This window comes from Balearica regulorum, chromosome 1, assembly GCF_011004875.1.
Source record: "Balearica regulorum gibbericeps isolate bBalReg1 chromosome 1, bBalReg1.pri, whole genome shotgun sequence".
NCBI classification, from domain to species: domain Eukaryota; kingdom Metazoa; phylum Chordata; class Aves; order Gruiformes; family Gruidae; genus Balearica; species Balearica regulorum.
Window position 1 is genome coordinate 172,471,352 of NC_046184.1, and position 25,471 is coordinate 172,496,822.

Below are 25,471 nucleotides of genomic sequence, written 5' to 3' on the forward strand. Positions count from 1 at the left end.
GTAGTACATGGAGGAAGTACCTTTTTTAAGTCTTCTATTCAGTCAATTTTGTAAGAAATCATGAAGCTAAGCTAACTTTTCACTTCCTTCATACCACCAATGATTTCTACAAGGACTGCTGTATCTGCTCCTTAGTCTGTGTTTTTCAAGTTAAGGTGTCCTGGGCTCTGTCCTTACTGGTAAGTTTCAGTGGTTACATAAAAACACTGAGGAGCAACCTTGAGCACTGCACCTACATTATCTATGCTGCTTAATTGGTAATTAATTGATCATCTGCTCTGTGGTTCCATTTGGATTACTCCAGTTAGCTTTGCAGGATAAAGCCATTCAAACCCTACGTACTCTGTGAGTTGTAGGCAGGCAGCGGTACTGTTTGGCTTTGGACACATCTTACCGGTACAGGGTTACCACTCCTGACTGTGTTTGCATCTCACCAATGCAGCACAACTCACCATGTGGGAATTCCTGATCGAGAAGATGCTTCTTTTGGAGTGCAATTTGCAAATTATCCTCAAAATTAGAGCTTCTAGGCTTTTTCTTTGCTCATGGTCTTACTATAGATTTAAGTCTCTATAGTGGATCGTCCTGGGTCAGGTGCGTGGTTTATGTTTAATGTTAGACATTCCGATTTGCCAAATACATAGACTGATAGCAAAAAAATTATTATACTTCCTCTACTCAAAAATACGTCTATTTTAGTATTAGTTTTTAATTATGCATTATCAAAAGAATGCTTTTTCAGCAAATGCTGTCAGTAAGAAAGAGAAAACTAGGACTGCTGTGTACAGTGTAAAACCATTGAGATTTTTATTGCAGATACTACTGTTTCATTTAAACTTTTTTTTTCCAGTCTCACTTTATTTCTGCACTGACAGTGGTGTTTGTAAACTCCAAATCCCTCTCTTCACTTAAGATTGACGATACACCAGTAGACGATCCATCTCTCAAAGTGCTAGTGGCTAACAACAGTGACACGCTTAAACTGTTGAAAATGAGCAGCTGTCCTCATGTTTCTCCGGCTGGTAAGCTATTATGTTTTGGGTTATTTTCTAAATATATGCATTAAATTCTGTCTGAAACCAGTAAACCCATTAAAAATAGGGGTGGGGTGAGAGCAAGGATGAATGTGGTATCTACAGCAACTGTAACTGAATAAAATACTAATTCAACTGGTTGTCAATCCATCCATCCTACCACTTGCAGAGTGACTACTGAGCTAATAATAAAATAGTGCGTATGTGTTCTGGATGGATAACTAACCTCTTGTGGAACTTAAAAATTGACTTGATAGGGCACTACTGCAATGAATATTTAGACATTCCAGTATAATTAAGCTTTTTGGAACTTGAGTTCTTTCACACAGTTCATTGTGTATGGGTTTTGAGTGTTGCACTGTCATGGATTATGAGGATGCTCGTTTAGTCATTCTGAAAGAAAGCAGTTTAATCTCTTACTGGAGCATAAGTACAGACAGCATCAACAAAGGGGAGATGAGACGGAGCTGTGCAGACCTTCTGCCATTACCAAATGTACTTCATTAATACTCTTAAGCGTGTTTGTAGCAAGCATGAAACCACCTCATATCAGAATGAAAGCACTCAGACTGTTGAAATTCATAGAATTGTTTGTAGAAGATTTACGCAATGTACAGCGAGCTTAAGATTGATTCTCAGCCCATCAACTTAACACTTAAGTTTTTCACTGAGAAATGGAAGAGGAATTATAAATGAGATGCTGGCAATGTAGTTAAATTCCTCTTTTGAGAATAAGTAGAAACTACTGTAGTCACCATAGCTTGCTTCATGCAAATCTATTGCAACTGTAAATATTAGGTATACTATATGTAAAATTTACCAGCAGGACTCTTAATGTGTGGGGAAAATGATACCGTAGCAGAGGGCTTGTTGCTGTAGTGATAACAAACAAAACATAAACTTAATACCTTTTGCAGGTGTAGCTTTCGGACAAAACCTTGTGTTTGGCTTTTATATAAAGAAGTCCTGAAAGTGCAGGTTTGTTTTGCAGTGGATTTGTCCAGCAAAGTGTTCACCAGTGTGTTAACTGGAATGTTATTTCCTTCAAAGCTTTGTGATCGTAGATAGGGGGGATTGTATAAATTGGCTTCAGTGACTGTTTTTTCTGACCTAAAATTCTGTTTGAGAATCCTTGTGTCTGAGAAGTACCCGAGCTATGATGTGTCTTTTGGGAGGAATAGGCTCAAGCAGTAATTTGTAGCTAGGCAAAGAGTAATTTCCTTGGACTTGGATCCAAGAGCGACCTGGCAGCTCTCACAGGCTTTGCTGGCTTCATATGCTTGATAATTTGGAGAGGGGCATGGATTTATGAAGTTGTTTGACTGGTGTATTCTGTTTCATGTATCTTGTACGATATTTTAAATTGAAGGAACAGTGGGTAAGTGGCAATGCCTGTTTGTTCTAAGGAACAAGGAGGACAACTACTGTTGTCCTTCATGGAGTGGAGGTGAAGAGAATGGCATCAGATGCATTAGTGACAAAACCAGAGTGCTAAGCAAATGGCAGGAGAATTCAATTGCTTCATGCAGGAATGGGTGTGCCTTATGATGGAGAAAAAAGTGGAACAAAGAAAGGAGCTGGTATGTGGGTAGTTGGCTTCAGAGCAGGCAGGCTGCAAAAATTACACTCTTGAAGGCAAATGAGAAACGTGGAGCACCAAGACTTACCTGGATTTTTTTTTTTCTAATGGGAATAGTATAATTAGCAGGCTGCTATAAATGTGGAAAAACTTTAGTTTTGCATAAATCATGGCCCTTTTGGTTCAATTAATTACTTACAGATGTACTTCATACTTAGGTATATCATGCCTTCAAATTGCAGTTGAGGGGACACACATTAATTACTAGATTAGTTCTTAAGAAATTTATCGGTGAAAGAGAGAGAAGAGTAATGCCAGTAGTACAAGAGAGATTCCACTACTGCAGTGATAAAGGAAAAAGATCGGTATCAAACTGTGAGTTGCTTCCCAAAGCTGCTCTGAATAATCCCTTGGTTACTGTACAAAGATAAAGAGGTAGTTTGGGTTTGGGCTGCAGAAGTAAAGGCAGTGATGTGTTTCTAATCTTTGTGAGAATATCTAAAGTTTCTTCTGCTTGCTGTTTCCCCTCTGAACTTTAATTTGCATTAGAACTGCAACAGTACCTTGAAAATAACCATTATTTTATTTTACAATTCCACATCACTGTGCTGCTGTTTATTACCTGAAATATTAGCTATTGAAACAGAGGGAACTGAAAGCATTTCTATAAAGGCTGTGTTTCTGCTATACTTTGGGGGTGGGAGGGTTGCTTCTCTTTGAATGGAGGGTAGGGGAGAGTGAATGTAGGGTGTGTCTGCATCAGCAGTTTAGTAGGGGGATTTTTTTTATACAAATCTGTGCTGTATGATATCGGAGCAATTTACCTTGTGGTGACACAAAGGTTTAGGCAGCACCTAGGGGTGTTCTGTGAATGTACCACTTGCAGCATGGGCTCTGGGCAGGCCCTCAGGTAACTATCTATACTGTACTCATTGTCAGTTCCATATGCAAGCTACTTCATTTCATTGCCAGTGTGCGATGTGGATATGCAGTCCTAGACCCACAAAGATCACAGCAAGTCGATCCCCAGTTCTTCCCTTTTTGCATTGCACTAGTCAGTAAGTACCCTTAAAAGTTAAAAAAGATGATTTTTTGAAGGATGGCAGCTGGGGATAACAAGCTGGTTTGGAAACTAAATTTGTAGCAAGCTGTTTTCTGAAACTGTGTAGCGATGAGGCAATGTATCTCAATCTTGAAACACTTTAAAATGTTTAATGTGTCAAGAAACCTAGGTATTACAAGCAACGTGCCTGAGTCTGCTTAAATGGAGTGGTCATAGTAGCCCTTACGGGAGTATTGCTGTAAGAATGACTTTGTTATGATTTACAGACAGGAAATAATCTCTGGAATGTGTAGAAGGTACACACAAGTTTGTAGTTATACTTAGATGTTGTAATTTTGTACTCCAATCTTAAAAAAACCCTGGATTTTCACTTCATCTTGGATCCCATCCCTTCTTCCTCAAATGAAATAATGAATATGCTTACATATATAAAGTGATTTTACAGGAAATAGTTGCAATGAGAGTTGGATTAAAATTCTGTTTACCTAAACTCTGCTTTTTTAAAAATGCATCTTAACTTTTTATATTCGAAATGACAATATTGATATAGTTAGAAAAGCTTCTGATGCATGTATTCTTGCAGATTCTCAGGTGGAAAACACATACTTTTTTGGTGTATATATTCATGCAATATTTTTGCAGTAATTTTTTTTTTTTAAGAAAGTGTTTTTAGGCTCAGTATAGACCTCTCTCTTGAGTTTAATAGCCACATCTTAAAATAACTGCTGTCTGTCTATATTTTTTCTCATTGCTTCAAAGCTATATTGTATTGAGCTCACGGTTTTCAGTTCCGTACTAAACACTATGTTCTCATCTTTTCTATTAATGGAAAGACCATATCCTGAATTTCACACAGTTTTCTGGGTCACATGAAATGCAGAGGACTGTATGCTTTTTTTAGTGGTTGTTGGTTTTTGGTTTTTTTTTTAGTTCTGTTATCAGTGTGGTACCATTGTTTGTATCTGCAAATAGGATGAGTGGAAACCTTATAGACCAAACTGAATTATTTTTGTGAATGTTTTTGTCTTCCATGAGCAGCAGATTATACTGATTCATTAAGGAAAAGTCTGAAAATTGCTGTTCTAGGAATTACTGCTCCCAATTTCTAGTGTTTTCCCTCTTTGTTGTTGTTGCTGTTGCTTTCCCAAATTTAAGTATTTATAGTTTCTAGAAAGAGCAAATACTGATGCCAGCAACTTCTGTATTTAATTAAAATCAGCGTTTTATGTTTGTTTTCCTCAGGTGACAGATTTCATTCATGGTTGCTTTCTCAGCCAGAGAGCAGGACAGCAGTTCTTCCAGAGCAGGCTAGGGAAATACCTCTATGAGTAAACCCCTTTTACGAAAATAAAGTTGAGTATATGTAGTCTCACAACAGGGCAGAACAGTCAGAGTATGCTATTTATGTATTTGTCACGTGAGAATCAGCTTCCACAGGAAAGTACACAATGCAGTGTGTTAACTTCTTTATGTTTCCCTAGCAAAATAGCGATGTAGTTGTGTAGTGTATGTGTGTCTTGCCGTGTAGGTACAAAGAAGTCACAAGACTGTGCTTATGTGAAAAAGATTTGTGTTCTGGTTATCCAGTACGATTTTGTTGTGATGGCAGGTCTTGACTGCACGTTGAAATACGCGGTCTTTGCACCCTCTTGATATACATAAACAAATTTGCTCATATGTTTCTTGTTAAGTTATTGGTATATTTATCTGTGTAACCCCTTTGATAATGTTCTCTTTTCCCAGGTATCCTTTGCGTGGCTGACCAGTGTCATGGCTTACGTGAGTTGGCGCTGAACTACCACCTGCTGAGTGATGAGCTTCTGCTTGCTTTGTCCTCTGAAAAACACGTCAGGTTAGAACACTTGCGCATTGATGTTGTCAGTGAAAATCCCGGACAGACTCAGTTCCACACGATTCAGAAGAGCAGCTGGGACGCTTTCATCAAGCATTCTCCTAAAGTAAATTTAGTAATGTACTTTTTCTTGTACGAAGAAGAGTTTGACCCATTCTTTCGTTACGAAATACCTGTCACCCACCTTTACTTTGGAAGATCGGTAAGCAAAGATGTACTTGGCCGCGTTGGGATGACTTGTCCTCGGCTAGTGGAACTGGTTGTGTGCGCCAATGGATTACGGCCGCTGGATGAGGAGCTGATCCGTATTGCGGAACGTTGCAAGTATCTGTCAGCCGTTGGCCTAGGAGAATGTGAAGTCTCTTGCAGTGCCTTTGTTGAGTTTGTGAAGATGTGTGGCGGTCGTCTCTCTCAGCTTTCTATTATGGAGGAAGTTTTGATTCCTGATCAGAAATACAGCTTAGAGCAGATTCATTGGGAAGTTTCGAAGCATCTCGGTAGAGTCTGGTTCCCAGACATGATGCCCACATGGTAAAGTCCTTAAAAGACTTCAGGGCGGATGACATAGCACCTTAAACCCAAGATTACCGTATTGCAATTTACTGTATAAGCTTATTTAATAGTACAGTTTTTACTGTAAGTTACTTTGGTGTTTGATTAGAAGATTAATTTTTTCATCAAAAAAAAGATTTATGAAATCCAGATTCAAATATAGAAATCATGGATAGCTCCAAAACCCATTTTCATCCAAACAAAAATCTGTTTTCTGGTTTAGATTTGTTTTCATTGACAGTGACCTCAGACTTTTATGGGAATAACAAATGGATTTAAAATATTGAAAAGTACCTGCAAAATATCAGTTTTAATATGCTTTAGGTACTAGTATTAAACATGATCAGATTTGATCTTAAAAAACAAACAGAACCCCACCGAAATTGCATGCTTCTGTTGCAGACTATCGCGTTTCTAAATCCAGTCACCTAGATGACGAGATTAAGATTATAAGGAGTATTTAGTAGGCTGTGAAATATACACATTCTTTTATATAAAAGGCAAGAGCAATACGCAATAATATAGTTTAGGCAATTAAAATATTAAGTTTGCTACCGTATTCAACAGATTATTAGATCCATCTGAAATGTATTTAGAGTGCAAACAAATAGTAGTGTGAGCTACCAAAAGGGGTGTGGGTTTTTTCCCCTCTATGCATTTTAACGTTGTTTGTATATGGGGTCTCAGATCTGTGTCTAAACCTGTTTTAAGGTATTTTATGTCTAGCTCAGGAAGCGAAAGCATTCTGGGGAAAAATGTAGATACGTTGTATTTAAAAATGCATTGGAGTTAATGAGCTTTTCTTGCAAATTAACCAGTTTTGCAGCATACGGTTAGGTGGAATAACATATAGTTTATTAAATGAACCCTGCAGTGTTAAATGGATGACATGGATGTGAACAGTGTGAGACAAGAAAGTTAAAAATTGAAAGGTGACCAAGAACCTTTTAAATAAAATCTCAGACCTTGTGGCTGCTTTCAGTTTGAGAGAAATTACATTGTAACAGTTGCTTAAGCTGTATAAACTAATTGTATACTGTAAATCTGTTTCAGAGATATTTATGTATAAAATGAATGTTTGATAGATGATCATTTTGTATACCTTTAATTCAGCTAGTTTGATCATTTCATAATATATAAAAAGCTAAAAGCAGTAAACTTGCGTGAAGTAGAGCAATAGGAAAAAAAAATGTTTTGAATATTTGGTAAATCCATTTTATTGAAGAAAGTTTTTTAGTCTGTAAGTGGTGTAGGCAACATATTGCCTGTGATTTGGATGTGGCTTGTGACTTCATTTCTTACCGCCAACAGTTACATTATTTTCTCTTTTATGTTATTGATTGGTAACATTAGAGTATTCATGTGACTGCTGAATGTGTTTGAAAGGTGTGGTCAGCCACCAGCAAGGCGCAACGCTGCTCCAGAGCTGCTGTGGGCCGAACTGAACTTAGCTGGTGGCTTCTTCTCATCTGAGCTGTACAGCTAATTCTGGTAATAAGTAGATTTCCTTCATTTCTGATTTCAGTAATGCTTATCCAAATGTATAGTTCAAGTGTAATACACTTATGAGCATATTTAAGTTCATAACTATTTTGAGCAAACATTGCTCAGCGGACTGGACATCTTTATAGGGGAGTTGTATGTTTCTGTAGAGCTTTGATTTAAAAATTGCATTTTAAGAAATACACTTCTTTTGTATTAGAATTTGTTAAATTAATGTAATACTATAATTTGCTTTTATTTGTATAAAAGGTGTCAATATAATTAGTCCATAAAAAGTAAAAAAGCGCAGTGTTTTTGTATATTCTGACTCTCAGAATTGCCTGCATGATAAAGGTGGAGTAACACTACTAATCTGCGGAAGAGGACATCTTTTCACTAAATTAACATGTGAAGTAAGCTCATTAGTAACACAGCAGCTAAAACTTCTTTGGACTTTGACTGCTCAAGTCCTAATGTTGGCAAGATAAGTTGGTCTGTTGCTTCCCGCTGTGGTAGCAGGAATAACTGAAAGGCAAGACACCACCTAAATACCCGAGTTCCCTCGCTTCTGGAGTTCACGTCTTTGAAACTCGGTGTTCTGCTTCTCGCGGAGAGAACCCCATTGGATCCTGAGGCGGGGAAGGTGTTAGCAGTTGAAGGTTTTCTGCTTAGTTGTAGTGGAACTGCTTTCCTCAGCAATGTAACTGGCTGGCCTCTCCTGAGGAGGTCTGTTTTGTTGCATAGGCTTCAAAAAGTCCTTCATAGAGGTAACACAGTATCGTTATGGTTACCAAAGTGTTCAAGGATAAGAAAACCACTCGAAAGCAGTTGTCTGTCTCTTCCACTGGAGGTCTGCATTTTTTTCATACATCAAACCAATTATAGTGTCCTTATCTCAAATAATCCAGCAATAAAGCAAACTTCCTGGGCAAGCCTATATTCTAAGTAGCTTCAGGAAAAGCTTCAATGCTCCTTTTTAGCAAATCTTGTACAATTCTTACTTTGCCTTCTACATGTTGGAAAAAAGGAATAATAATAATTTTTTAAATTTTTTTAAAAATCCATTACATGCGTACTGACAAGAGTACCACAGACTGTCATGAAGCTCACTAGAGACATGAACACAGGTGTCTTACAGCTGTATAAAATAATTTTCCCTGGCTTCACCTTTATTTCTTGTTTTCAGAAGATAATCCAGTGTTGGCTTGGTTGTCCAGTTTTGGGTAGGAGTGGTTAATGTGTGCAGTGGCACATCTTACTTATGAACACAAGTGTTACATCACTTCAGTTTTTGGCTATAAAATTGCTCTTGAAAGCTGCTGATGCCAAACAGCTGGGTAATCCTAACCAACCATGCTAATTTATAGTGAGAAGTTGTATCACAAGTGAAAAGGTGAGTAACTTAAGAGCAGCTGTGTATGTTAACTGCAGTTTCCTTTGATTTACCTAAAGCTACAGACTTGTGAATTTAAGTGGGGTTTTGGAGGGATTTTTAGTCTGAAACTTTCACTAATGTTATACAAACTGATCTAACTACATAAGTATAAATTGGCTATCTCTATCCCAGTCGTTGTTTGATGTGTGCCAAATTAATTTCTCATGAATTTAAAGCAGGGTTCACCTGGGCCTCTCTATTTCAAGTAGGCCTGACTAAAATGTGAACTCTGCTACGTTACTTCAGAGATCGGTCTTGGTCTTTGGCTGGTTTAGCTCGTTGCACATGGAATGGTAAAAATAAGTGCTGCTGCTGTATCTAAAACTGGAGCATTGATTTAATGAGGAAACATGAAATCTTAAAGGGACTCAAAACTTCAGTGTCTGTAGTTCAGACTACAAACTGTAAATTGATTTTCCTAAAATACAAGTGCTGTAGAAACAAGTTCCTTGGAGATATGGTTGAAGTTAAATAGTATCAGAAGTAGGACAGTGAAACCACAATTAACCTTAGATGTTCTCTATGTTCATCTCTTCATCTTTTTTGTTAGGTTTTTCTTGTAGGATCACCTCCACTGCTGGCTGTTATAGTTCATGTGCTTTGGAACAGACTGTGGTGTGCTTTCTGCTCTGTCTTCTGCCTGTGCTTTTGTAAGATGGCATTTCCTTTGGACCTTTCAGAGGAAAATGTCTGTTCCTTCCAGTCTTAGAGCATGACAAAAACCTCGTATTTTCCCATTTATAGGACAATCCTGCATGAAGATCAGCTGCCATGGTTTGTTATACAATTAAGGAGAAAGAGACTTGTGATTCCTTGTATTGTACTTTATCTGCTGCATGATATGACATAACAGATGATTCTTTTGCTTCTATCAGTTTTTCCCTAGACTGAAAATATGATGGCTGGTCTATTTTCACTAACTTAGCTAATTTGCAATCAGCAGCTGATGGTGGGGTGGTTTTTTTTAATGCTTTACACTTAGAATGGAGTCTAAGTAGAAGAGCAGAAACCTGCTCCAGTTCTCAAGTTATACCCTAGTTGTGGTGACTTCAAAACCAGAACCTCAACATCACTGCCACCATCCTCAGTTATAGCACTGAAGGTGGCCCCTTTCCTAATGCAGAACATCTGTGAGTGGGTTTGGGCAGAAAACCTTTGTACCAGCTATATATGTTGGGGGTTTTTTCTTCATTGTGTGGCCCTTTGGGGCACAGGAGGCACATGCTGTATTTGACCTTGATGTATGACAAGCCAGGAACTGCCTTGCTTGAGACCCCCCCTGGAGTGATATGTGGGTTAGAGCCCTGAGCAGATCTGTGGTATGAAAATTAAGGAGCTTTGCACAAGACCACTGTGTAGACTTAAAAATTTTCATATTAGAGAATGATCGTGTATTTTTACCCGCAACATGCATAAAAGCAGGGAGCAGAACCAAGCACAGCCTGAAGTGACCAATATCTTCTCTATTCAAAGCAGGAATAATGACTCAATGATACAGTCACTGGAGAAAGGAGGAGCTTATACTTGAGCCCAGCATTTAGTTCAGCCCCTGGTTCCTACCATCAGGCAAGTGCTAATACCAGCTGGTGGTGAGTGAAATGTTAGGTGTGATCCCACCATTCCTCCTCCCCCATGTGACTTTCAGCATGAAAGCATCCACTTCAAATGCTTGAGCTAAATAAGTGGTTTTCAGGCACGAAAACCAACAGCTCATCAGGTGTACCGAAGCTGTTAGGTGTCACAAACGTTTGCTTTTTAAGTGACAAAAGTGTCATCTTGATGGATCAATTCTGGGCTCGTCTAAACTTCGCAGAAGTTTACTTCACAGCCTACTCATCACCTGTGTTATTTTGGATCTTGCCCTGTGGGCCTAACTCAAGAAGTCTGGATTCTGCTTATGAGAGAGCATGGCACTCGCTAGCTTCAGTCTAAATGCTAGTGAAACTATTTTCAGTGCAATAGTCAACTTCAACAATTACACCTCTTCCAGAATTGTGGTTTGCACTGGTGGCATTTATTTCCACCCGGCTGTGCATTCAGTCTGGACAGTTGGCTTTATGGTTCTGAACAAAAACTCCCAAATTGAGAAAAGCAAAGAAAGGGAGGAGTGCTCTCCCCAGTACTTGTGCCCGGAAGGAGTAAATACTGGCCTCAGAAGGAACTCACGTATGTTTAAGAAAAGGGCAACTCCTACAGTGATAATCAGTACCTTTAAACTGAGGATAGAGTTCAAAGTGTGCAACTTGCATGCGCACATGGCTGCATAAAGGAATCGTCAGATGATTGTCGTGTGACCAACTGCTGAATAGACTCACAGATTCTGTCTCAAATAGCTGCTGCTTCACAAAGCTGGTGAAGGGTCTAGAGCACAAGTCTTAGGAGGAGCAGCTGAGGGAACCGGGGTTGTTTAGCCTGGAGAAAAGGAGGCTGAGGGGAGACCTTATCACTCCCTACAACTACCTGAAAGGAAGCTGTAGCCACCTGGGTGTTGGTCTCTTCTCCCAAGTAACAAGCAATAGGACAAGAGGAAATGGCCTCAAGTTGTGCCAGGGGAAGTTTAGATTGGAGATTAGGAAAATTTCTTCACTGAAAGGGTTGTCAATCATTGGAACAGGCTGCCTGGGGAAGCAGTTGAGTCACCATCCCTGGAGGCATTTAAAAGATATGTAGCTGTGGTGGTCAGGAACATGGTTTAGTGGTGGACTTGGCAGTGCTAGGTTAATGGTTGGACTTGATGATCTTAAAGGTCTTTTCCAACCTAAACAGTTCTAAGATTCTGTTTCTGCCTGGAAGGGATGCAGTAGCCTTGACAAATAACTGTCCAGTTGTCTTCATCTTTTTGTTTGCTGTTGTCAGAAATTTACTGTCCTCTAACTTGCAGCTAATACATGCTCAGATGTAACTGTTTCTCCTTGAAGCAGCTCCCTGTACCATCCAGAGTATTAGAGTAAAACGTGTTAAATTAAGCAGATTTTACAGGTGAAATAGGAAAAGTGAGACGGGCTGTTATTAAGGTACAAAAAGCCTAGGATATTATAAACTTGTACCGATAGAACCATGATGTTATATTTGACCACAGACAGGAAAAGTGATTATTTCTTTGATATAGACATCCACTATTTTTGATCAAGTTCTTCAATAATCATGAAGTTTTTATTTCTGCAATCAGTTAGCTATGTCAAGTTGTAGTATAATCTCTCCAGATATTACTAGTCCACAACCACCCATCTTTTTGATTGTTAGGAGCTGCACAAGGCAGCTTTGACATGTGGGGTTCAGCTACCATTACCTGTGTATTTTGGGATTTGACATTTCTAGTTCTGTAAGGCTCTTCTACGCAACACAAAATACTCCACTATTAGGGGAAAACAATTACTTTGGTGTGTAGACTCCCTAGGTTGCTGTATGAAGACAAGGAAGTACTGTACAGTGAATGAACAGCACTGTCACGTTGAGCAGAGACCTCTACTGTAAGGTGCCCCACCATGGCATCTGCTTCCAGCTCTGAAAGGTCTCTAGCTGCATCAATCATAGAATCACAGAATGGTTTGGGTTGGAAGGGACCTCAAAGATCATCTAGTTCCAACCCCCCTGCCATGGGCAGGGACACCCTCCACTAGACCAGGTTGCCCAAAGCCCCATCCAACCTGGCCTTGAACACTTCCAGGGAGGGGGCATCCACAACCTCTCTGTGCAACCTGTTCCAGTACCTCACTACTCTAACAGTAAATAATTTCTTTCTCACATCTAAACTAAATCGACCCTCCTTCAGCTTAAACCCATTACTCCTAGTCCTGTCACTACACTCCCTGATAAACAGTCCCTCACCATCTTTCCTGTAGGCCCCTTCAGGTACTGGAAAGCTGCAATTAGATCTCCCCAGAGCCTTCTCTTCTCCAGGCTGAACAACCCCAACTCTCTCAGCCTGTCCTCATAGGAGAGGTGCTCCAGCCCTCTGATCATCTTCGTGGCCCTCCTCTGGACTCACTCCAACAGCTCCATGTCTCTCCTGTACTGGGGCCCCCAGAGCTGGATGCAGTACTCCAGGTGGGGTCTCACAAGAGCAGAGTAGAGGGGCAGGATCACCTCCCTTGATGAGAGAGGTCACGCCTCTCTTGATGCAGCCCAGGACATGGTTGGCTTTCTGGGCTGCAAGCACACACTGCCGGCTCATGTTGAGCTTCTCGTCAATCAATACCCCTAAGTCCTTCTCCTCAGGGCTGCTTTCAATCCATTCCTCGCCCAGCCTATAGTTGTGCTTGGGATTGCGCTGACCCACGTGCAGGACCTTGCACTTGGCCTTGTTGACCTTCATGCGGTTCGCATGGGCCCACCTCTCCAGCCTTTCAAGGTCCCTCTGGATGGCATCCCTTCCCTCCAGCATGTCGACCCCACCACACAGCTTGGTGACATCAGCAAACTTGCTGAGGCTGCACTCGATCCCACTGTCCATGTTGCTGACAAAGATGTTGAACAGTGCCGGTCCTAGTACCGACCCCTGAGGAACGCCGCTCGTCACCGTTCTCCCCTTGGACATTGAACTGTTGACCATAACTCTTTGAGTGTGACCATCCAGCCAATTCCTTATCCACCCAGTGGTTCATCCATTGAATCCATGTCTCTCCAATTTAGAGACAAGGATGTCATGCGGGACAGTGTCAAATGCTTTGCACAAGTCCAGGTAGATGACATCAGTTGCCCTTCCCTTACCCACCAATGCTGTAACCCCATCATAGAAGGCCACCAAATTTGTCAGGCACGATTTGCCCTTAGTGAAGCCATGATGGCTGTCATCAATCACCTCCTGACCCCCTGGTCAGGTGGCCTTTATCAGACCCCCATTATGGTGTCCCCTGCTCCAGCCCTCCCTTTAATCCTGACCTATAGGCTCTTGGTCGTCTCCTCATCCATCCCCAGGTGGAGCTCCATGCACTCCAGCTGGTCGTTGACATAAAAGGCAACGCCCCCTCCTCGGCTGCCCTGCCTGTCCTTCCTAAAGAGCCTGCACCCTTCCATCCCAACACTCCAGTCATAGGAGCTGTCCCACCACATCTCTGTAATGCCAATAAGGTCATAGTCTTGGAGGCACACACATGTCTCCAGCTCCTCTTATTTGTTCTCCATGCTCCATGCATTCACGTAGAGGCATTTCAGTTGTGCCCCTGATGAGGCTGACTTATTGGCTGGGGTGGCTGGAATTCTTTTGATGTATCTTCCCAGTGTTACTCTGTTGGTTCCTGTTGCATCTGGAGCCCCTGGCTCATCTCCTCTAGGCTTCGAGCATGCTGTAGTGCATCCAGCACGTCTCTGAGCAGTAGGCTGAGGGCCCTCACCAGCACCGTCCCTCCAACCTGGGCACATCGTCCCACAACACGTTGCTGGCAAGCCCAATGTTATCCCCTCCCCCTTTGAGCCTAGTTTAAAGCTCTGTCGACGAGCCCCACTAGTTCCTGGGCAAAGATCCTCTTCCCCCTTTGACAGAGATGAATCCCATCAGGGTTCATTCAGGCCTGGTGCCGTGTAGACCGCCCCATTGTCAAAGAACCCAAAGTTGTGGCATTGACACCAGCCACAGAGCCATGCATTTACGGACTGTGTCCGCCTGTTCCTCCCAACATTGCTGCCCTTAACTGGAAGGAGGGAGGAGAATATTACCTGCGCTCCCGAATCCTTCAGTGACTGTCCCAAGAGCCTGAAGTCCCTTTTGATTGCTTTCGTGATACATGTCTCTGCTTCATCCCCACCCACATGGAGGAGCAGCAGTGGGTAACAGTCAGAGGGCTGTACCAGGCTGGGGAGTTTCCTAGCAATGGCCTTGACACAGGCCCTGGGGAGGCAGCAGGCTTCTCTGAGAGGAGGGTCTGCCCTGCATATCGGGCCCCCTGTACCCTTCAGAAGGGAGTCCCCTACAACTATAACCCGCCTTTTCTTCTTTGTGGGGGTGGTCACGACCCGAGGCATGCGCCTTTTGGGCCTAGGTGCTATCTGGTGCAGCTTGAGTGTCATCCATATCCTCACCTGAGTGGCCTTCCACAGCCAGAGCCTGGTACCTGTTGCACAGGGGTACGTGGCATGGCGAGGTGGGTGAGGAGAAGGTTCACCTGCCATGCCGAGCGTGGACTTGTTGCCTTTCGCTCCCCTCTTTGAGGCTGCTGCCTTCTGCCTGGCAAGGGGAGGATACAGGGTCCCCTTCACTTTGGCTTTGGTCTGTTAGCTGTCCCTGTTTCTGTCTCAGGGAGGGCAGAGCTTGGCTCCACCAGTCTCTCTCTCTCTCTCTCTCCCCCTCTGCCTCTCTGATGCTCCTTAACCTCTCCATTTCTTCACACAATTCTGCCACCAGGCTGAGCAGACCATCCACCTGGTCACACCTCACACAGCCAATCTCACTATTGCCTTCCCCTGCCAGTGCCAAGCTCAGGCAGTCCCTGCAGCCTGAGAGCTGGGTGGCTGCATGCTTCTGTGGCAGCTCTGTCTGTGTCGCCACATGCCTCCTGGCGAGGACAGAGCTTAGGGCTTTCTGCCTGGTGGGTACCATGGCTGAGCTCCTTCTATGAGTGAGTGATGACCACCAGTGGACTCCCCTCTTGAGCAGGCAGACTGACTAGGCCCTACCCGCACACCCTGCATGCGCGAACTGCCGTGCCATGCCCTGGCTGACGCGCCCCGCTCTGTTTGCCTGCTCTGTTTGCCATGCTCTGGGTCGCTAGTGCTCCCTAGGCTGCTTTTTATAGGTGTCGGGGGTGCGCGCCGTTGTGTTTGGCAACGCCCAGGTCTCGTCAGTGGTACCCGCGAGAGCAACGTGACAAGCTTTTTAGAAAATGCTACAGAAGAAGCTTTTGGGGCTCCTACTGGCTTGGTTCCAGGAACCTATTCTCCCTTCAAAGCTTTGAACACTGGTTTTGAGGTTGAGGCTTCTTCCTGAGAAGATGAGTTCAAGAATGTTGAGGATTTCAGAGTCATAAAAACATGCATTTACAAGAATGTACCTCCTGTAGACAGGCTTGTGGCTCCCCTTTATCTTCCCTAGTGCCTCCTAGATTACCTTCTTGGTGGTTAATCTAAAGAATCTGAAGCTCAGCTGGTCAAAGCAAGGGCTTGTGACTTTGGCTGCAAAAAGTCTTTCAAGTTGAGGTAGAAGATAAAGTTTCATGTAACAGTGGAACTAGAACAGAGGTGCTCTTATCACCTCATTCCTCTCACACCAGCTCTCATGCTCATCCCATTACATGATAATATGTGATTCAACTAATTCATTTTAGTTACTTCTTTTTAATACAAGGTTAATTTTCTGCCATTGTTGTGATTTGAATCAAATCACTGTGTATTCACGTTGTGTACTCCCCTCTTTGGCTGCAGCAGGCTATTCACTTGGCACAAGCTAAATGAAACTGCAGAGTTGGGTTCCTGTGTTACTTAGCCATGATGCAGTAATAACCTCTGCAGGAGTGCTACTCCTGCAACTGGTTTAAAGAAAAAAAATTTAAAATGAGCAGTGTACAGAGATGATTATGCTGCTGCAGGTGTTAATTTTTGTGTATAGGCACCTCGCTGCCCTCCACAAACCCTTGGCTTTGGTCAGTTGGGTTTAAAGAGAACTAGTTGCCAACCTGCACAGCCAGGAACAGGACTCAAGGACACCACAGCTGGCACAGCAACACCTTGCAAGCCAGTGAGAGGCTGCAATCCCTTTTCACAGGCAAATCTATGACAAGCACCAATTTTTTAACTGTGACACCCCACGAACAGTCATTGCGTCTTTCATATTAAGGATTCCATGCTTTTTAAAGAAATGTAAAAGGAATATAAACACGACTTCTATGAAACTGACCTAACTGAAGCCTCAAGCAGACTTTAAGACAGGAGACTGCTAGAACACTGCAGTTCTGCATCACAGTTGACATCAAAGCAGGCCCTCTGCCTTCTTTCTGTGCTAGAAAACTCACACACAAATCTTAGGAAGAGCCATCTGTATTATGTTTACAGAGCAGGTGAAGGAAGCAAAGCAGTGATAAGATACCACCCATGCCATCTTCTAACAAATTCACTGCCCATCCCCACCCCTGCTGAACACCTGCTTCATGAACCAGAGAACGGTTCATAGGTCCCAGCTGTACAAAGAAATACAGAAACACTGATCTAAGGCACATGTTGAGGGAATTGGACACGTTTAGGCGCTCATATTGGTTAGCTCTAACACAAATTAACAGAGTTGGTCAGACCAGAAGGTCCTTGTAACGCTCGTGTCCCATCTCTGTTTGTCACCACACGGCCATGCGTGTGGAGAGCGCTTGAGACCAGAGTGGGCGGGCTGCCTCCTGTTCGCCTCCGGCACTGCAGAGCTTAGCCAAGAGGAGCCCCATCAGCCTGCCTTCAGGCAGCAGGGGCCCACGCTTACACGGATGGTGGCCAAGTCAGAGATGCTGAAACATTCATGAATGTATTATGCAGGTAATAAGAAAAAAAGGCATAGTCTTTCACGTGGTCTAGCAAAGCCTTCCCAACACAACTTTTACAGTTAGTGAAGCATACAATGCTTTAATACCATCACAGTAGCGCTCCAAAATCCTTAAGGATATTCTGGCATAAGGGCAAGTTTGGTTCTTCAGTAAGCAATTACATACCAAAGGATGTTTTGCTTGCAATAGGTAAAGGGACCTCTTCATAAATTATTTTGAGATAAGGGAACTTCATAGGTAAAAACCAGTATTCCAGGTTGTAGAAGAGGTAAAACTGATGTTTCAAGATGACACGATCAATTATTTTTAACATATCCACAAAAAACTCTCCGACTGTCTGATGAGGTTTGAATGGATAGTAGAAGTCTCTTATAGCTGCTGCCAACGTCTTGTTTCCTACAGGTCCAAAAATAGATGTTTCATTTCCCAAGTAAATAGGTTCTCCACTGAATAAAATGATGCTGGTATAGTTTGTTTGTATCTTCTTAAATACAGCTCCTAAGTCAGCTAGCTTCTGGTACGTTCTCAGTATAAATTTAGAGCATTCATAAGAGTCAAACCATACTATTGATTGTTTGTCGGGACTTGCTTGAACTGTCCAGGTCTCATAGTAAATGCCAGTCTCATTGTCGTATTTTACCCATTTTGCCATTTCATTAAACATGGTTCCTGTAAGAGATGAAAATAAGTATTACAAAGACTAAGTAACAAATACATGACTCAAAATATTTTCCATCTATTTCAAGGTTCACCTCCCTTCCCTGAGAAAGTTTACCTACAACATTACCTAACCATACAAAGAAACATGGCTTAGGCTGGAGGAAGAAGTGATACCTCACTGAATAATCTATATTTATGTGTAAATTATTTAAACCGTAATTCCTTTTTCTGCCCTTTTCCCTGCTACTATGCCAGAACATCCAAATGTCAGAGAGCCATGACACTTCTCATTTTGTTTTATCCAAGTAGACAAATGAGGCAGGTAGTACAATCCACAAGAGATGCTGACAAAGTGCTCACCAGTGCAACAGGTGTCTCTGCACTTCCTCAAGTTGTAACTAAATTCAGCAATTCGGGGCAGAAGTTTTCATGTCTCTCCCCAAAAGAAGCCGATGTAAGCTTAGACTGAGACACCGTGCTGTTTTAGCAGCTCCTCAGCCAGCAAAGTTGAACTAAGACAAACAATAGGAGGGGGATGTGAAGACCAGTAAACCTAAAGACCTTGTGGATTATTTTTTTTAATTTAGAATACATGCTTGGAGTGTTTTGGTGATTTCACAACTGGAATTAGGAAGACATCTCTTAGCTCATCCCTCTGTAGCTCCATACATGTGATGCATGTGTCTCCCCAAAACAGAGCTGAAGCACAGGACTCATCTTCCTCTTTTTGTGTTTTCCCCGCAGTCCTAGCACTGCACCTCTGCCTAGCCGTTCCCGCTCTCTCTTTCCTCAGTCACAGCACACGGTACAACCATCTATGACTCAGATACGTCTAGCACCTCACATTCACAGCATGGCCAAATTTTTCAGATTATTCTTGTGTGATACGTCAGAAGACACAGCCAGACAACAGCTTGCAATCGTGATAGCGTTTCAAGCCATGATCTCTCTTTAGCTGCAAATGTCACTGCTGTGGGTATAGTAACTGGGCTTGGTAGCTGCTGAAAGATAGGCAAGGCTGTTGCAAGCAGCTACCTTGCAGTTCAGGGGTGGCAGACATCAGACAGATCCGTGTCACTAACACCGCCGTGCACACAACAACCAGCCTCTCGCATTAGGTCTGAATTCACTGCAATGCTGCATTTGTCAAGACCAACGAAGAGCGCTGCATGTCACACATCTCCCTCCAAAACAAGCTACAAAGGTCAGATTGTTGGGTCTACTCTTCATCAGAGAGTAAACCCATCTCACACTTGTCCTAAGGTAAGGCACGTATGCAAGCTACTACCTCAGAGTAACTAAAGCTCTGCACGCTCACCTCCTAGGGTACCCATTATAACTGTTCTATGCTTAAGAGCTTTTGGGCTTCACAGTAAACATAACAATCACTCTGTTTAGTGAAAGTGTTGGATACTTTCTTTTTTAATTGTCCATGACTTGGTTTAATAAAACAGCAAGTCGTTAAATCTGTATCAAGAACTGTACTTACTATACACTGTAGATGGGCTTGAAGCTCCCCTTTATCTTCTCTAATTCCTATTAGATTAGCTTCCTAGTGTGTATTCTGTAAGGCATGTTATTGAAAAGGATTTGTCTCTCTAACAAGACCAAGATGGACTACATATGAAGTTCTGGCCTTAACATCTTAAACAAAAATATTACAGGCTAACGCGTGGCTCCATGACAATCTGTTGGAAGATGCCTAGACAGTCAAAAATCAGATTTTGGATATTCCTGCCCTATTTGCACAAAAGAAACATACTCCTAAGCAACATTAACCTGGTTGATGAGCTTTAAATGAAAAACAAAACAAAACAACTTCCTGAAAGTTCTGTGGAAACAGGAAGCAAGACAGACAAGGAAGATCGTAACAATGCCTCCATAAGGCACCAGCATAATCTCACCCTTCTTAGGCATCAAATAATCCACACAGGCAGGAAGCTTTACAAGTTGCACAACTGTATGAAAATATTTAACTTGGTATTCATACAAAAGAATCCAACCATATCAGGCATCAAAGACTTCAGTCATGAGCTACAAATTCAGAGGAAAGCAGCTCCACTTACTTCATTGCTTAAAGAACAGCCTAGAATTTCTTAGCAGCACTGGATAGATTATCTGGAGACAAAATTCAGCAAAGCTGCTAAAGGTGGATATGGTCAAACATAAAGCACCGCATCACACCAGCTATAATCTGACGCTCCGTTGTGCCTTGTTCACTATGCTAACTTCGGAGAGTAAGTGGGTTTGGTCACACAAAATGCAATTCTCCAAGTCCTCAGGGGACTTTGTTCCCAAGTCATTCACTCTCTTACTACAGTAATCATAGAATCATAGAATGGTTTGGGTTGGAAGGGACCTCAAAGATCACGTAGTTCCAATCCCCTGCCATGGGCGGGGACACCCTCCACTAGACCATGTTGCCCAAAGCCCCATCCGACTTGACCTTAAACACTTCCAGGGAGGGGGCATCCACAACCTCTCTGGGCAACCTGTTCCAGTGCCTCACCACCCTCACAGGGAGGAATCAATGAGATTTATTGAAATGACTTTTTTATTTCAGGATTTCTGTGTTCAGTATATACCAGGAAGCTATTCTGGTGATCATCTACCTATTTAAGAAGTGTAAATCCTGGTTTCATTCTATGACATATGACAGAGACATATTACCGGGGACATTTGCACAGTTTTTATGATACATAATGGTGGAGATGGAAATTAATATTTTTTATACTATTTCTAAATATGTCTTATTTGTTTGCTCAGTAACGTACACATTTTCACCAGTTTTTCTATCTCAGCAGTCATCTGCCACTTCACAATAGAAGGCTTTGTTTTGGCAAAGCCATGTGAAGAGCCCATAATGGTTCTGTATAAGCTGTTTTGCTATTTTTACACTCAAGAGACTCAAGTGTTTTTGTACAGCAACAGCAAATGACCCTCATTTAACAACTCTTCAGCGCGTGTTGCTCAAAGGGCAGCAGCCTCATGCCACTTTCTGTATTAAAGAAAGTGCAGAGATAGTATTTCAGCTTGAAATTAGCATCAGTGACTAACACTGCCAATAACCTACAAAACTAATGAGAAGATACTGCTTTACATGAAGACAAGGCTGTTTCTGTATTTTCTATTAGCAGCATCCAAAGTATCCGAAATCTACCTGATATTGTGGTCACAAGAACTAGAGTTCCATTTTCCTTCCAGTGTGCATCATCTATTCCTTCAAAAAAGCAGGCAGCCCCCTGGTTACACCAGAATGGTGCGTCCATGCCAGGCCGGAGATGTGGAAACGTGCAGTTCCCAAGCTGGAAGAGCTCATACCACTCCATTGTGTAGTTTTTGCCCGTCAGAGAGCTCTTGAAACCCACAGCATCATGCATAATTTTCTGGAAAAGGAAAAAAAAATTGCCTCAAATGCCAAAACTTTAACATAAAACTGACTTCAGCTTGATCTGTACAGAAGGTAAGACGATTTGGAGCTGTTGTGTAACAGAGGGAGAAGAGGGCAAGGAGTTCCTGTAACATCTTGGATTCAGCAGCATTGATACAGCATACTAGGTGGTATCACACACATACTTTTATCACAGTCACACTGTCTCAGTGCATGTCTCTCCATCCATTGTAAATTCTGTTATTTGGAGGCAGATACTCAGTGGGAGCTCACCATCAAAACTCAAGCTTACTTTTGAATCCTTAACCTCACAGGGCTACCAAAGAAGGAAAGAGTAGAACTGAGTTACCAAAACCAGATCTTAGTAATGAAAGCCACAAAAGGAATCAGACAAATATTTAAAGTTGTATAGTAAATACATAAATTCAATCTTTGTTTAATAACTGAGATAATGACATTTGAAGCTATTTCCATTTTTGTCTCTGTGTGCTTGGTTTTGATGTTGCTACTTCACGTTAGGGATCGTGCTTTGAAGCTTCATTATGCTACTGCTATAGCTATAAATATTACTAAAGTTGAGATTCTTTCATATTTGCATGACCCCAGGAATGGAGTCTGTAATTCAATACTGATCATAACATTCAAGAACGAACTGTAAAAGCAACCAACTCCCCATGATCCACCATTCTGACCAGCTAGCTGTCCACTCCTGACAGATATCCATGTTCATGCAAATATCTAAGTTAACAACAGAAAAGTTAATACACTACATGTGCATTTCATCTGACATAAGGGGGCAAATAAAGGTATTTTCTTGATGCAGTGCTAGCACAGAAAAGCAGACACCCAAAACGTAATGGTGCGTGTGCACAAAAAACTCCCAATATACAGCTCTGTGGGGGAACACATTCGAACCCAGCAACAGTGCTGGTCATGCTCTTTTCTTTAGCTGAGCTAAATTCTGTAACTTTTGTTTGACGCTTACTGCTCTTTGGATATCTTTCCTACATATAGCCTAGCTTGTGTGCTCCAATACTCTTCCATATAAGCATATCCCAACCTTACAGCTCCCATTCTTGACACCTGCTGTTGAATTCACCTGCATTTGCCACTATAACTTAGTCAAACAAAAATACCACCTTACCAAATGTCCCAGTAGGTCCCCATATTTGAATTCCCATACTGGAGCCTGTAATCGATACACTTCAATGACATCCTCTTCTTTCATAACTGGAATGGCAGAGCCAGTGGGACAGAAGGTGTAACGAGCTTGGCAGTAAGGATCAGTTTTTGGACGGTAATCAAAGCGCCTGCGTTGAGAAAGAGAAGCACACAGAATGATAAGCGCAGCTTCACAGCTGGAGTAACTGCCCTGTAGCTTTGTTAAGGGCCTGGGTGGGAGAGCTCAAGTGTGCAGCCACCCCCTGACAACAGATTCTGTGATCCAGATGCTGCAACACTTGGAGTACACAAGTTCGTAAGGCTGCTGAGGTGCACGTCTGCAGGAACAGGACTTAAGACTCGCAAACACGAGTCATGTTGTATGCAGTACTGATAGCAAAGGAGTGGATATGATGGAGATTACAAAGGGTGACTTATCACCCTCATGATCAGAGGGCTGGAGCACCTCTTCTGTGAAGACAGGCTGAGAGAGTTGGGGTTGTTCAGCCTGGAGAACAAAAGGCTCCAGGGAGACCTAATTGCGGCTTTCCAGTACCTGAAGGGGCCTACAGGAAAGATGGTGAGGGACTGTTTATCAGGGAGTGTAGTGACAGGACAAGGGGTAATGGGTTCAAACTAAAAAAAGGTAGATTTAGATTAGATATAAGGAAGAAATTCTTCACTGTGAGGGCGGTGATGCACCGGAACAGGCTGCCCAGAGAAGCTGTGGATGCCCCATCCCTGGAAGTGTTCAAGGCCAGGTTGGATGGGGCTTTGGGCAACCTGGTCTAGTGGAGGGTGTCCCTGCCCATGGCAGGGGGGTTGGAACTAGATGATGGTACTAGATGGGTAGAGGATGGTTTGAAATATTCCTCAGAAACATTCTCCTAACAATTTGTCTACACAGGGATTGACCAGTATGCTCTGGGAAACTACTCTATAGTAATAGCTCCCCAGATGGAGCTATTTTTACTCTAGAATATTGCCAATATCAGAAAGAAATATTCTATTCCTCTATGCTAATTTAGATAGGCCTAAGAACCTATGATCACTGTTTCCATTCATCATTCCTATTAAACCTCAAAAACTGAAGACCGAGTCCACTTCTATATCACACTATATACAAACAGCAAAAAGCCTTTCTGACAAGTCTTCCTTTCCCAATTTTCTTCAAATTCACTCACTGTATTTCATTTAAAACAAAGTTCCTATATTCCTGTCACCAAGACAGATTGGCGTAGACAGTTTTCCCAGAGCACAGCCTGAGAGTCTAACACAGTCAGCTGCCGAGGCCTACTGAGTGGCACAAATACCCCAGACATAAGAAGACTCAAGGACACGGGACTTCCTGAGCCATAGTAAGGCCAGTAGCCCTGCTGAGACACCGCAGATTTTCCTAGTGGACTTATACTCCAAGCTTGCTGGGTACTGCAGCATGTCTGCCTTTATTTTTTTTTTTTTTTTTGGGGGGGGAGAGTATGGCTGCAAAAAGAACATACAGAAAACAAAAACTTATGCCAGTCACACATTTAAGTCCTGTTTCTAAATCGTACATCTTAAATTTTCAATTTCCCCTCCCACTGCATTCTGCATGTGACAAAAAGGTGACAAACATGTTAAAAAGCATTAAAATACCACATTTCTGAGGACAGGCTTGTACTCCAGGTTTGAGCATTCCAAGACCCAGTCTTGCAACTCATGAACTCGCTGGAAAACCTGACACATGACTGCGAGATCAGCTCCTTCAGGCATCACCCCATACAAATTTCACTGCTAGGAATTGCACAACAGGCTTTCAAAACTTCATGTGTGCATTAGATAGCAGTTAAAACTATAACACCTCCCTTCACAAACAGCAAACCCACATAAAATACACATGCGAGCGTAACCCTTCTCCTGAAGAGGCTCATTTCCTCAGCATAACCAAAGCCGTAGCTACTTGCTTCAGGTAAATGCGATAACAGGCATTCTTCTGCTCTCCCCAACAGTGCCAGGCCTTCTGCTGGAGCTAAGGCAGCTCCAGAGCAGCAAACAGAATCTTATACCATTTCAACAAAAGTATGAAGTAAACTTAAATTTAAAAAATAAATCGTAGCCTGACTTCCTGATCGCAAGTTTTCGCTAAAACAGGAATTAAAGGAGCAACTTTAAAGCAAGGGCAGTGGTTCCCGGGGGCTGCAATCCTACTGTTGACAGAGCAAGCGCAGCTCTAGGCCAGCGACGGGACACTCGTTCCCTTGTGAGTAAACACACCGCATGCCCTATAAATGACAAATATCCCCGTGATTAAAAAGGGGGAGCCATTCATGGCCTTTTTAGTCGAAACGTTAAATAAACAAAACAAACAGAAAGCTGACGGGCCGAGGAGGAGCAGCGGGTAAGGCGCAGGCATCCGGGCCGGCCAAGAGATCGGCGGTGCCGGGCAGCCGCTGGAACGTCCCTGTCCCCGGCTCCGACCGCCGGGCCCGCTTCCTGCCTCACTCACCTGTAAGGCACCGGCCACCGCCGCTGCGGGGAGCGGAGCGCCCCCGAGAAATACGGCCCCCAACCCGCCGCCAGCAGCAGCAGCAGCAGCAGCAGCCGATAGTGGCGGGAGGCGCCCATAGCGATGCGGCCTTGCGGGACTGCGAGCCGGGCCCCGGCGCTGCCTGCGGGCGGGCAGACAGGGGAAGCGGCGGCGCTGAGGGAGGCTGGGCGGGAAGAAGGCCGCCCCCACGCCCGCCCACAGGGCCCGGGACGGCCGGCGGTGCCCGCAGAGGGCCCGGGCCGGAGGCCGTGAGGCGTGGAGGGTGACACAGTGCTACAC

The 25,471-nt window shown here is 42.9% G+C and overlaps 2 protein-coding genes across 3 annotated transcripts in view; one reads left to right on the forward strand and one right to left on the reverse strand.

Moving 5' to 3' along the window:
• FBXL3 (F-box and leucine rich repeat protein 3) overlaps nt 1-25,471 on the forward strand; it is a 40,568-nt gene that overhangs the window by 9,604 nt on the left and 5,493 nt on the right. Inside the window, exons 4-5 of one of the 2 annotated variants that reach the window (XR_012833280.1) lie at nt 914-1,022; nt 5,420-11,287. Coding sequence is in view for 1 of the 2 variants with exons in the window: in XM_075741679.1 (XP_075597794.1) it covers nt 851-1,022; nt 5,420-6,063 (816 nt within the window). In the remaining variant the exon portion in view is untranslated. Of the gene's footprint in view, nt 1-850; nt 1,023-5,419; nt 11,288-25,471 lie in introns of those variants that run through there. The other variant, XM_075741679.1, reaches the window with a different exon arrangement.
• Nucleotides 16,950-25,319, reverse strand: CLN5 (CLN5 lysosomal BMP synthase). Its single transcript, XM_075741680.1, has 4 exons — nt 25,151-25,319; nt 22,649-22,814; nt 21,274-21,499; nt 16,950-18,122 (listed from the first exon to the last, which is right to left on the reverse strand). The coding sequence occupies exons 1-4, from the start codon at nt 25,267-25,269 to the stop codon at nt 17,611-17,613; spliced, it is 1,023 nt and encodes a 340-aa protein (XP_075597795.1). The 5' UTR covers nt 25,270-25,319; the 3' UTR covers nt 16,950-17,610.

What these genes read in the sequence shown, in the direction of transcription:
- CLN5 (XM_075741680.1), bottom strand. Translation starts at nt 25,269, where the DNA reads ATGGGCGCCTCCCGCCACTATCGGCTGCTGCTGCTGCTGCTGCTGCTG. An exon ending in CGGTGGCCGGTGCCTTACAG is followed by an intron (nt 22,815 to 25,150) that starts GTGAGTGAGGCA and finishes TTCTCAACGCAG; the next exon opens with GCGCTTTGATTACCGTCCAA. An exon ending in GGGACCTACTGGGACATTTG is followed by an intron (nt 21,500 to 22,648) that starts GTAAGGTGGTAT and finishes TTCCTTTTCCAG; the next exon opens with AAAATTATGCATGATGCTGT.